We start from the raw sequence: 12,143 nt of genomic DNA on the forward strand, positions 1-12,143 counted from the left end.
TGGGGGTCTTCCTTCCTCAAGTACTGCAAGGGTATGCTCAGTCTACCGTAAGCTAGAATAAAAGACATAAAGCACAGATCAAAATGGAATATAATAGACAGTAGGGGCCTGTTTCATAAAGACTGACAGCAGTTTAGTCATTATTGTAACTTCCATGGAATCCTTGACTTTGGTTGGCTGCTGAGCCCTGTTGCATGGTACATGTAGTTGCCATAATGGTTAAAGGAAAAGCCCACCCCAATGAAAAGTTGATTTGAATAAAAAGAAAAAAATCCAATAAGCATAATATTAATACATAAAATTTCATTAGAATTGGATGTAAAATAAGAAAGTTATGACATTTTAAATTTTCACTAACATCCACAAAACAGTTCCATGCACATCCCGGTCGGTATGCAAATGAGGGAACTGATGACATCACTCACTCACTATTTCTTTTGTATTTTATTGAATGAAATATGAAATATTCTAATTTTCTCCTCATTGTCCTGTGAAATAAAGTTTTATTTCTCCCTGAACATGTTGAATTACCATTGCTTGATATCCATTCAGGTTGGTCCTCGTTGTCAAGTCTGCAAAAATGATGTATAATTTGAGCAATAAAAATAAGAAATAGTGAGTGAGGGACATCATCGATTCTCTTGTTTGAACATGATTAAATTGTGCATATAACTATTATGTGAAAAATAAGCGAAACTTTAAAAAGGCATAACTTTTTATTTTACATCCGATTTTGATGTAATCCAAGCATAATGCTTGTCTGATTTTTTTCCCATTAATTCAAATCAACCATTTTTGAGGTGGACTTGACTTTTAAGTTGAAACAGTTAACACCCTTAATGAAATGAGTCTTAGTTCTGCATTCAAGAGGGTTTTTTTTTTAATCAAAGCTTGTTCGTCCTTATTTCCAGCCCACCCACTTCTTAGTGTGACTCAGGATTGTACAGGTCAACTAGAATTCTATGCAATGCATACAAGCTCCTATGAGAAACATATTATCAGTCATTGTGAACTATTTAAATTGGGAATTTATTGGACTTACACTACACGATATGTTGGGCGTTTCCATGGCATTTGCTCCGATGACAATTGCTCCAATGGAAAATATGCATGTTAAGCCAAACAGAAAACCGCACCTCCAAAACTAAATAGACCATAATCCTTACCTTTACATTATTCTATTACATTACAAGATTCTATTAAAATTTTAACTCTAACCGTTTGCCATCTGAGATATTAAGACCAGAGCAAATGTCGCAGGCCTGAGCGCTTGTTGTGTCACCATGGGGAGAAGCTGTACATGTCACATCACGATATAAACCTTGAATAATCCACATCTCTTGCTATTCTTTGATGGGATTTGATAAAATTTTCATCAATATTTTTCTCCCCTGTTTATTTAAACCACTTCAAGGCAGTGTGGACCTCTCTCTTTAATAGAAAGGGAGAAAGGCATATAGTTTAATGGCTGCTAGCCAGTATTTTTTTATTCAGTACCGGTATATGTTCTCAAAGTCAAGCACTGCACACAAAAAGACTTTGACAGGATGGACCGGGAATTACTCCCAAGTGTAGAATAAGCAACCAGAGCATTACCAAATAGAGCTCAGTTGATCATTACAAAATGATGTAGTGAGAGGCACAGCAGTATCTAAACACTGATAATAACATTCATGGTTAATGATCTACATCTTCATAAAACAAGAAGAAAAAAGAAGAAGAAATGGATAGAGACGGAGAAGACATGAGGAATAAGATGAGATACAGGTTAAGATAGGTAGGCCTACTTCAAAGACATAGAATTGGAGTTATACTCCATACATCTTTTGGGAGCTAGAGATATACAGTTGCATGCATATTTCAATCAATTTTTTTTTAATTTGATCAGATTTAAACCAATTTGTTGAGGAGGCCATCAGGCCAACATGTTCCGTCATTTTCCGCATTCTTTGATACCTTGGTAAAGCATTGTCAGAGACTTTATCCTTCATCACAAGAAAGATTCTGATCAGATCCTACCAACTCTTCTTCATTCCACTCCACCATTATGTCTCTTCATGCCATCTAGCAATCACCTAGTCATATTTCCATAACTATTTCCGCTATCATAACATTGCTGTTAGCACATTTCAATTTCAAGCAGATGAAGAAAAAAAAGGGGAAAGAATGGCAAGACGCACCCAGGCTGGTCACAGAGGAGGGAGAAAAGTGAAAGTCATGGAGACATGTACTCCCACTGGGAGATTCAATTATACCATCGCCAGATTGTAGATATTTCTTGTTTGATCTTCTGCGGTAGGACCCTCAAAAGCCCTCTTTCTTTCCTCTCATGATGCTTGTGGACATTGTTGTCTTACCCAGCAAGTGATTTGGGTCTTGCTATACTTGGTATCCCATAATGGCCTTAGTCAGATTTGACCCAAATTTACCTTAAAAAAAAATGAACAAAGGTACATTGTTGTTATTTTCTCATTAAAAAAAATACAGGAAAATATTGATACAGCAATGCAGTTCATGACATGCTTGGTATGAACATGCCTTTTAGTGGAATGAAAACTGGAGTAGTGATAAAACACTAATTACTGGCAAGTTCCCCCCCTCACTCTCTCACCCTCCATATGTCTCTCACTGTGTGTCTTCATTTCTTTCTTTATTTTTTTTTTACTATTAAGTCAAATAGGTTCTGTTTATTTTGAATTCACATTAGTGCAGGCCTTGCATTTTAAATCTGATGTAAATCACAATCAGTTTGTATTGCCAAGCCTAAATTATGTACACTAGTTTTATCCAGTAATGCAATATTCCCCATTTCCATCTGGTAATGCATACATTAGCTGCTGTAAATCTATCTCATTTACTTAAATGGGATTAGTGTTGATGGAGCAGGGCGAATATAACTCTTAATTATCCATTCTGTATGATAGTTGTAATTTTAGGCAGATGTGTCCCTTTTCAGAGCTCAGTAGTATAGGCCTACGTGTTTCACTCTAATTGAGAGGTGACCCTTATTTGAAAATGGGTGATTTTGTTTTTATTTAATATAATTGGTTAAAAATATATATATATGAATTTAGCAACATAAAGACTGATTCAATGACCTTGAATAGCAAGCAAAAAAAAAAAAAATAATAATTCAAACACAGGTTTTCAAATTTTGTGATTATAAAGATGTGCGTGTGAATCAAATCCTCTAAAAATATTGGATAGCTAATACTTTTTTATTATGTTTTTATTGTTTTCATAAATAATCAATTGCAAGAAATCACAATATTTACATAATTAGACATGATCGTAATCAAACAAACAAAAATAAAACAACAACATTGATAAAGAAAAAAAAGTATTTTGCCATGGCTCATTACCTGATATATTGGTTGTACGTATGTATTCAGACTCTAATTGTTTTAGTTTGTTCTGGATAGCTAATACTTGTAATTCGCTACCTTATTTGATCATTAAAAAAAACTCATAAGCTATATACCATGAAGATGAAATAATTTATCAGCATTGAGCGGGTGTAATAAATTCATTTAATCATCACGTTTCATGATTTCTAAGAAGCTACAAATTATTCTTTGAAGAAAAATCTATACGTTTTGCTTGTCTGTTAATATTTTACAATAATTACAATTAAAATCATGAAAACGTGATTAAAACAATATCAGATTTCTAGTGATTACTGTATAACAGCTCAGAATTTTACCCCTTTTCTTCAGAATTCAAATATAAGTAGAAGGTCATGTGAGGGAACTGATTTAATTACTTGTGAACTTAGTCATTCCTGATTATAGGACCCCCTAGTGATAAAGGTATATGTTCACTGTGTGGCCTAATCGTTTGATGAGAAACATTTTGTAATCTACACTTTGATTAATATCAGGCCTGTGTTGGCCTATCATACAAGTTTTCATATTTTAATGAAATTTATCATTGAAGAACTATAACTATTTATATGTATATAATCTCTAGTACTAATAATCTCATATATTGTATAGAATTATGCTAGTGGCTTGCATCACTAGAATTTGGTACTTTGTTAAGATTTAAGATAGGCCTAATCATTATTGAGTAGACCTTAACATTATGAATAATAATTGAAGATGCATCATATTGTGTTTCATGCAGTTTGTATGAAGTAGAATGTTGGAGGAGACATGCAATGTCATAATTTGTATATATATTTAACAGGGCTAAGGAATTAAATTGTCAAAATTTCTATTAATTCTCTTGCCGCGGCAGAATCAGCCTTTACAGAACGAAATAGAACCATGAAAGGTATGAATGCAGCTTGTTCTAAGTGTTTCATTTAAAGATAAATTCCAGTTGTGGTGACCATTTCAAATGAGTATGTACAGAATCAAATGAAATGACCACCAAACTGTCTCTTTGTATAAATAAAAATTAGGTGCCAAAGGATTCTGGAAGAAATTTTGTAATTGCTAAGAAATTAGCAAATAAGCACGGTATTCGGGTCAAGCGTCGGGCCGACATTCAAAGCAATAATAATACACTGTCCCACGTGTGCTTATCTGTGTTGGTGATCTTTAGTGTGAACATTTCTCAGCGTAGATTTCAAGATTTCACAAAGTTCAGTTTATGTAACTGTACCAGATCTAGATCCTCGATGATATAGTGACAATTAAGCTTGGTTTCACACACTTTCTCTTGAAATCAGTGTTTACTGCAACTACTTTCATTTATCTTTAAAAATGTGGTTAGTACATGGCAAATGGTGATTTTACATTTATAGTTTTCAGCTGGAATGCAATTTTGTGTAGAGCCCCTTTGATTTGTCCCAGTTTATACATGCCCTCACACTCACAGCCATGGGTCCAGTTATATGAGGGAAGGAGGGGGGGGGGGGTGGGTAGGACTCTCAACCCTGCAGAGCTGAAAACAGCTCAGCATGAAAGCTGACACGAAATTGAAACCGAAATCCAATTGGTAGTTTGAGAGTGTTGTGCTTGCAATTAGCTGAGCTTGGACGACATAGTGTGATACCACTGTGATATCAAAGAGAGAAACTTTCCCTGACATGTAACAGACATTCCATAATTGAATTAGCACTCAATTTACCAAGGTAAAGGTAACAAATTACCCTCTTTTCACTGTTTTACTATTGTACACCTTTGCACATACAAGTATTTGTACTCAACAAAATTTCAGAGAATGATATTAAGGGGGAATAGAATATGTTGTACTAGAAACACAATTCCTTACATTTAAGTTCATGAAGGACTCATACATTAAAATGAACTTGGAAAAACATAGTTTTATTTCATCTAATAAAATAAAAAAGAAAAGAAAAGTGAGTGAGTGAGTGACATCATTGGTTGCCTTATTTCCATATCACTGTTTTGTGGAATGATATCACCTTATTGAAGATATCAACCAAATTATGTATCTAATGCAACACAAACAGTAGCTTGCGTTAAAATTATTGGAACTTTTAAAGAGGGAATCCAAGAAACTTTGACCATAGTTAGAAAAGCAAGAATTATTTGAAGAATGAGATGGAGAGCCTAGCATTAGCACTTTGTATTAAACGTGATGTCTCTTCAGCAATTTACATGGGCGCCATCTCCGGGATGAGGAATTCCCTCTTTTTATTTATTATTAGAAGAGCTTACGCACTATGTCCGTATTAGGTTAAACTTGTCGTGCCTGTTCAAAACTTTGATCAGTTATGAGCTGAATGGAGGATGACCTAAATATCTTGTGATTAATGACAATTTTTAGTGTGTATGGCAATTATGACAGGTCAGCTTGGCTTCTGGCTCAATGGATGGATATCTAGTAGGAGAAACCTTACTACCAAGCTTTTACTCATTCAAATGAATCATCAAATTTAGTTTGCTGGTGTGTTTTTAATAGACAACATTCATTGCTTTTTGTGATTATTTTTTAAAGCTTGAAGTTAAAGAATTATTGGTCTCAAAAATAAATTTATCATTATCATCTGTTTTATGATTTTAAATCATATACACCCTCTCCCTGGAGGTAAGAAAGCCTTTCTTCAAAGGTTTAATGTGCTACCCCCTTTTCTTGTGAAGAACTCAAAATGTGTAAAGCATAAAGGCAATTTTAATTTATTCTTTTTAAGAACAACTAGTAAAGGCCCTGTCACACCGCCCGAGCGTTGTTGGAGCGGTAGGGAGAGAGGGTCGAATTTCGCTCACAAAATTGGGGGGGGGAATCGAAAATGGTGAACGGTAGCGAGCGGTGATGATTTTTTCTCTCCGCTCCACGACCACTCCAGCAACACTCGGGCGCTGTGACCAGGCCTTTGGTTTTGTTGCATTTTTCAATAATCTAAGAGAAAGGGTTTTTGAAAAATTGCTGATAGCAATACATTACAGTTTACCAAGTGCAGAAAGGGGCAAATTACTTTCAAAGTGGCAAAGCACTTTCTAGAAATGTTATGAATTTCTGGCAAAAATGGAAAGCGAAACACGAGGGAAGAGGTGTCCCTAGGCTGCTTTCCTTATTCTCTTACCAATTATAGTTTATATATTTACTTAAGAAAATAATTCTATAATGTACCTAGCTGCACTGATGTTCACTTCTTGTGCTAAAGGGGTCAATGAAGTTTGGATGGTGCGGAGAGGGTGTTGATTTGTGAGTCGAGCCATCATCTTGAAAATTTTTGGTTGAGATGTGTCCAAGATGAAATGTCAGGATGGCAAGAGTTTGGTAATCCACCACTCTGAGAAGAGAAGTCACTTTGTTTATTGAAACAACACAAGTTCAAAGGTTACAGAGGAGTGGACCGGGTCGATGACGCGAGCCAGAATAGCTAGAGATCAAAGATGCGGTAGCACATTGACCGTTGGAAACAACCGCAGGGCGATGGGAAAAAGGTGCGAAATAAACAGGAATGGTGTTGGACTACATCAATGGGGAAGCCTTTGAGCCTGGTAAACATGGTGGATATCTTGAGGGGTGGTGGAATGATTAGCTTTAAAAACTAACCTCCAACTGTGTTACATCCACTCTTTCTTGGTTGAGTAGAGATTGAGAATGGCCGCTATGAGATCTCATCATTTGTCATCTGTCACTTCACCTTTTTTCCCCATCTTACAAAGAAAGAGGCTATCCAGTGTCAATAACCAATGTGTGAAAGGGAAAAGAACTTATGAATTCTTCTAGATACAAGTTATCCATTGAAATTTTTTAATGGATCAGATTTGTAAATTCTACAATGATTGCCCTTGTTCATTCTTAGTAATTCTGAACATTCAACTCAAAAGGAGTTTACAAATTGTTGGTATTAAACAAATATTACTGGCAGATAAACCTAGTGAAAGGAAAGGAGATTTAGAATGTGACTTTTGACACATGCAAAAGAAAACTGATTAATTGAAGTTCATCTTCACAGTGATTATGAAACAATTATGAATAATTGATGTTTTTCAAGTTCGAGTAGAACACGTAACTTATTTTCCACCATATGAAGGTGAATCTTGTAAAAGTCAGTAGAATAGAAGAAACATTGTAGGTTCTTGGTTTAAGTCATACAGAAGAATATAATGGTCAATTTGGAATTTCCCTGTCACTGCCATGATCTCATTATGATGAGGAATGGCCATGGACGTTATCTTGTCTTTCATACATTTATCATGGGATTATCCTATTACAATTTGTAAATCCTGCAAAGGATCATACTCAAATTAGGAGTGATGTTTTTATTTAATTTTCATCATTGTAAATTCTGTCTTGACATTCTACCAGAGTATGGAATTATGACAATGAAGTATGTCAGAAGTTTAGGGGGATGGAAGATTAAATTGAAGAGGCTTTTTTTTCTTGTTTTTTATTCAAATGAAGAAATAAAACTAACTTCAAATTCTAAATTAAAACCTTCATTTTTATTAGACTAGATATTGAAAATGTTCTCTGTTGAATCATTTACATGTTCATTACTGTAATGGTGAGTGCATGTTCCTTGAGGAGTCATGTGTGTACCCTGTGTCAAACTATTGAAAAACTAAAACAGTTAGGTTTTCATGTAATAAAACACAGATATGATGATATGGTGGTAAGATGTGGTGATGTGACAAGATCAGTTTTCTCATTTGAACAACAATCATGCATATCATTCAGAAATGCAATGTTAAACTTAAAAATGGCATTATTTTACATTTAAGTTGGAGAACATTTTCAGTGTTAAGGCTTGTTTGATGTTTTCTCCGATTTTTTTTTCCAAATTATATTCATGTTAGGGCTGGTCATAATCTTTAACAATGATGCTCCATGTCATGATCTTTATTTTCAAAATGACTGGGGAAGGTAGGTAATAGTGTATTGACCTTTTCCAGGGGACTAACTCTATTGTGAAGAGGAAAGACACAGTCATGATGTTTTTAATCATTCACTCTCTGTCTCTCTCTCTCTCTCTCGTACCTTCAACTTGGCTTGGTCACAAATCCAATGCATGCCAGTCAGAAGGAAAATATAATTGGGAGAAAAATTGCAAACTCATGGATGGATTCCAGAATGGTGTGAGAGGGGGGACGCGTCACCGTCGATTACCGATGACAGCATCGTGGCGCGAGCCTCAAATTTGTCCGCTTTTCTGCATTTTGGGGGTCGAGTCTGGGACTGGCGATGATCATGAACGGGGCGGAGGGAAATCCAATTGATTAAAGCCGGTTCACATGTGGGACTGGGCGGGAGTGTTAATGGGGAGGGTCTCCCCGTTTTGATTTGGATCAGCCTTCCAATTTGAGAATACCATAGCTGATGTGATAATCAGCTATAGGTGTAGAAAAGGTTGTTTTGCGTAGCAGTATCAACTTGTTGCTAAGTGTGAGCGTTGGCTGTGGCTTGTGCAAATGTCATTTTGCTAAATATAATGCTATGATTAGGCAGAGGACATACTTAGTTATTTCAGTATGTTTCAGATCTTGATATCAAATGAAGACACATGTCATACAATTTTTTTTGCTGTCTAGTCTCTAACTCAATCTTTCTTCTACTTCACCTTCTCTTCCTCCTCTTTCTTCTTTTTCTTCTCCTTCTTTTTATCCCACCCCTCCTCTTGCTCCTCCTCTGCCTTTTCTCTCTTTTCTTTCTTTCCTTCTCTTACTTCTATTTGTCTTTATTTTCCTCCTTGGTTGTCAACTCCTACTTATTATCTCTCTTTCTTCTCTTTTATAAACCTCTGTATCTTCTTTTTTTATACATTATACTAAGCTTTTCTCTCTTTTAAAGCTCAAAATGAATACGCTATGGGTAAAAAGTTAATATTAGATGCATCCTCCAACGATCTCAAAAGTACACCATGTGGGAAACATCTCAAGTTTATTTTCGAAATCTGCTTTAATTCAATACAGTTTTACATGTGCCATACAGGCAAACAGATTCCCCTCAACGATTGATATGACTTGCATCTGCTTGAGGCCTGATAAAATAATTGCAAAGTCATGAAAGTGGGTTAAGAGTACAGATATGTAGATTATCATGTAAATATTTGTGTTTATTTTGTATCATTTCAGATCCAGAGGATGGTTATCACTGGTGGAAACTTCAAGTTAGATCAACTCAAGCCTAAAGAAGTTGTATCGCTTCTCCTAGATGATGAGGATATTGAAATGAAGTGTAAGTTTGGCTATAGGTGAATTCTATTTAAAGATACGGTAGACAAATCCATATTCTATATTACCACAAATTGCCATGGTTTGTATAAAGATTGTAGATTGAGTCAATATTTATACAAAGCATGGAGATCAACTAACCAAGGGTTTTGTGAGGATCCCAATTTTTGTGATTTGTAAAGCAAAATTAAGTCATAATCAAAGTGACATTGCAATTTTATGATCATCTATACTTTCAAGCTTATTTCATTTGCTGGTTATTTTTACCAATAACTCTAATTGAACAAACTATAATTATAGTATTCCTATATATATTTTGATCCTCTGATAAGATGATTTACTTATACTTTTTTCCAAAATCAGGCCAAATACTGGTTGCTTAGTGTGTTGAAAGCATTCATTTTTTTTTATTCTACTGTAGTTCGGATGAAGCAGTCAGAGAAGAAGAGCACGGATGACAAATCTCAAGGCAAAGAAAGAAAACGCAAGAGAGATAAAGATGGTGAAAGTGGGGTAAGTATTTCCAAAAATAATTGAAGAAATGAGGTCTTTTTTGATGCACATTCTGTCGAGTATTGGTGAAAATATATAATTTTTCAAAGGCTTTAGATTTAATCTTTTCATCTAGAATGTGACTTATAATTATAAGTAGAGTTTAGGAATAGCTACTCTTACACCAACTTGTCATTGTCAGTCATATCTCAATATTGCTCCCCCATCTCTCTTTCTCTCCCTGTATGTTTCCCTTTTTGGTCTCTCCTTGGTTGCCCTCTCTCTTCTGTCCCCCTTTCCTCTCACCCTCCCTCTTATTCTCAACAAAAAAAATGTTTGATTTTAATGGCAAACCCATAATTGTTTTATGTATCTCTTCCCCTTTCCATTCTAGAAGGAAGTTGGAAAGAAGGTAAAATCTGAGGTCATATCTGACACTGCTAACTTATCTCTTGACGGAGATGATTCTATCCTTAGTATGGATTCTTCTGCTCCCAGCCCTGTTAGTGTGGTAAGTTTGTCATTGTCTTTGTCTTATCCGTTTTGACCCCATTTCCCAAATCATTTTTTACTTGCCTTTCGTTCTAATTTTTAATCATCACATCTAATTCTCCCATGTAGCCCTCTATTTGCTTTCGTGCCATCCTTCTGTTCACCCGTTCATGGATATCATCTGACTTCCATCTTATCATCGTGACTTCTAATTCTCTAATTTACTCCAACTATCCATCTTCCACTTCCTTCGTTGTTCTTCTTTTCTCTTTTTTTACCTTTTATCCCCTTTTCCTGGCCTCTCTTCCTATTTCCTCTCTTCCCTATCTGTCATTTCTCTCCTGTTTTTCTGGCTTGTCCGGATTTGTTGTCCGTCTTAACTTTGAAATTGCTTGTTTAAAATGTCATTAGTTTGAAATAAATATAGATGATGAAGAAGTAGTATTGACTTTCAATTCATTCTTCAATTTTTGATTTGACCAATGAGAGTTGACATTGAGTCAATATTTTAGCCTCACAAACTGGAATTACCTCGTGCTAATGAGGTCACTTTTTATCATACTCCCCAGAAAGATGGTCTTGCATCGTTTTACATTGAAATGTAGAATTATAATAATCAATTATGAAATGGCTGTCAATGAATATAATGTGGATGAGATTCCAATACCAAGGCTGGTGCTAGAATCGCAGCTCCACCAATCTCAACTATGCCTCAGTGTGGTCAACCAGTTGATACTAAATCTCTGATTTACAGTCTTTAGCTCTATGCAACCCTGTAACCAATGTCATATGAGTGAATTAAAATCAACCCAAATAGACCAGTTCGTAGTTACTTCATGGACAATTTTGGTCAAATGACCTTCATTGCTTTCATTATAGGCCTGGTCACACCGCCCGAGTGTTGTTGGAGCGGTCGTGGAGCGATAGGGAGAGAGGGTTGAATTTCGCTCACAAAATTGGGGGAAAATTTGAAAACAAAAATCGTAAAAAACAAAAAAAAAAAACAATCGAAATTGAAAATGGTGAAGGTAGCGAGCGGTGATGATTTTTTCTCCGGTCCACAACTGCTCCAACAACGCTGGGGCGGTGTGACCAGGCCTCATGATAGGCAGATTTCAAAGCAAGATATTACGTAAGCTTGCCTTACATAGCAGGATGAAGAAATTGGATAGACCGACTGACTAGAATAGCACACCAATGAACACTTTATGAAGGTATTTGTTGCATTCCTACTTTTGAATGCATACCATTGCATGTTGCACAATGTACTTGGCAAACTTTGAAATATCAGTCGTTCGTGGGTGCATTGTTCTTTTTGTGGATGTAAATGAAAACCACAATTCAAAAGAATATATGAATAATCAAGACATCAAAGTTGGTGCTTATCTCATTAGATTTTAAACCACCATGTCACTTTAGTACAAATGACCTTCCTCTGATCTTGTGTAGAATCTTTTGATCATGCGCAAAAAGGAACTACGAACTGGCTTATTGAGTGGCCTATCGTAATGCTTCAAACACAAAATCAACTCTACCCAACTCAATAAATGAATTCCATCTATA

The 12,143-nt window shown here is 35.6% G+C and overlaps 1 protein-coding gene across 2 annotated transcripts in view; it reads left to right on the top strand.

Annotated features, from left to right (window-relative positions):
* Positions 1–12,143, top strand: part of LOC121418779 (chromatin-remodeling ATPase INO80-like) — a 111,964-nt gene that overhangs the window by 39,448 nt on the left and 60,373 nt on the right. For both annotated transcript variants that reach the window (XM_041612881.1, XM_041612880.1), the window contains exons 26-28: positions 9,498–9,600; positions 10,018–10,109; positions 10,483–10,599. In XM_041612881.1, coding sequence (XP_041468815.1) covers positions 9,498–9,600; positions 10,018–10,109; positions 10,483–10,599 — 312 coding nt within the window. The remainder of the gene's footprint in view (positions 1–9,497; positions 9,601–10,017; positions 10,110–10,482; positions 10,600–12,143) is intronic.

The sequence above is a fragment of the Lytechinus variegatus genome, chromosome 7 (genome assembly GCF_018143015.1).
Source record: "Lytechinus variegatus isolate NC3 chromosome 7, Lvar_3.0, whole genome shotgun sequence".
Classification (NCBI taxonomy): Eukaryota; Metazoa; Echinodermata; class Echinoidea; order Temnopleuroida; family Toxopneustidae; genus Lytechinus; species Lytechinus variegatus.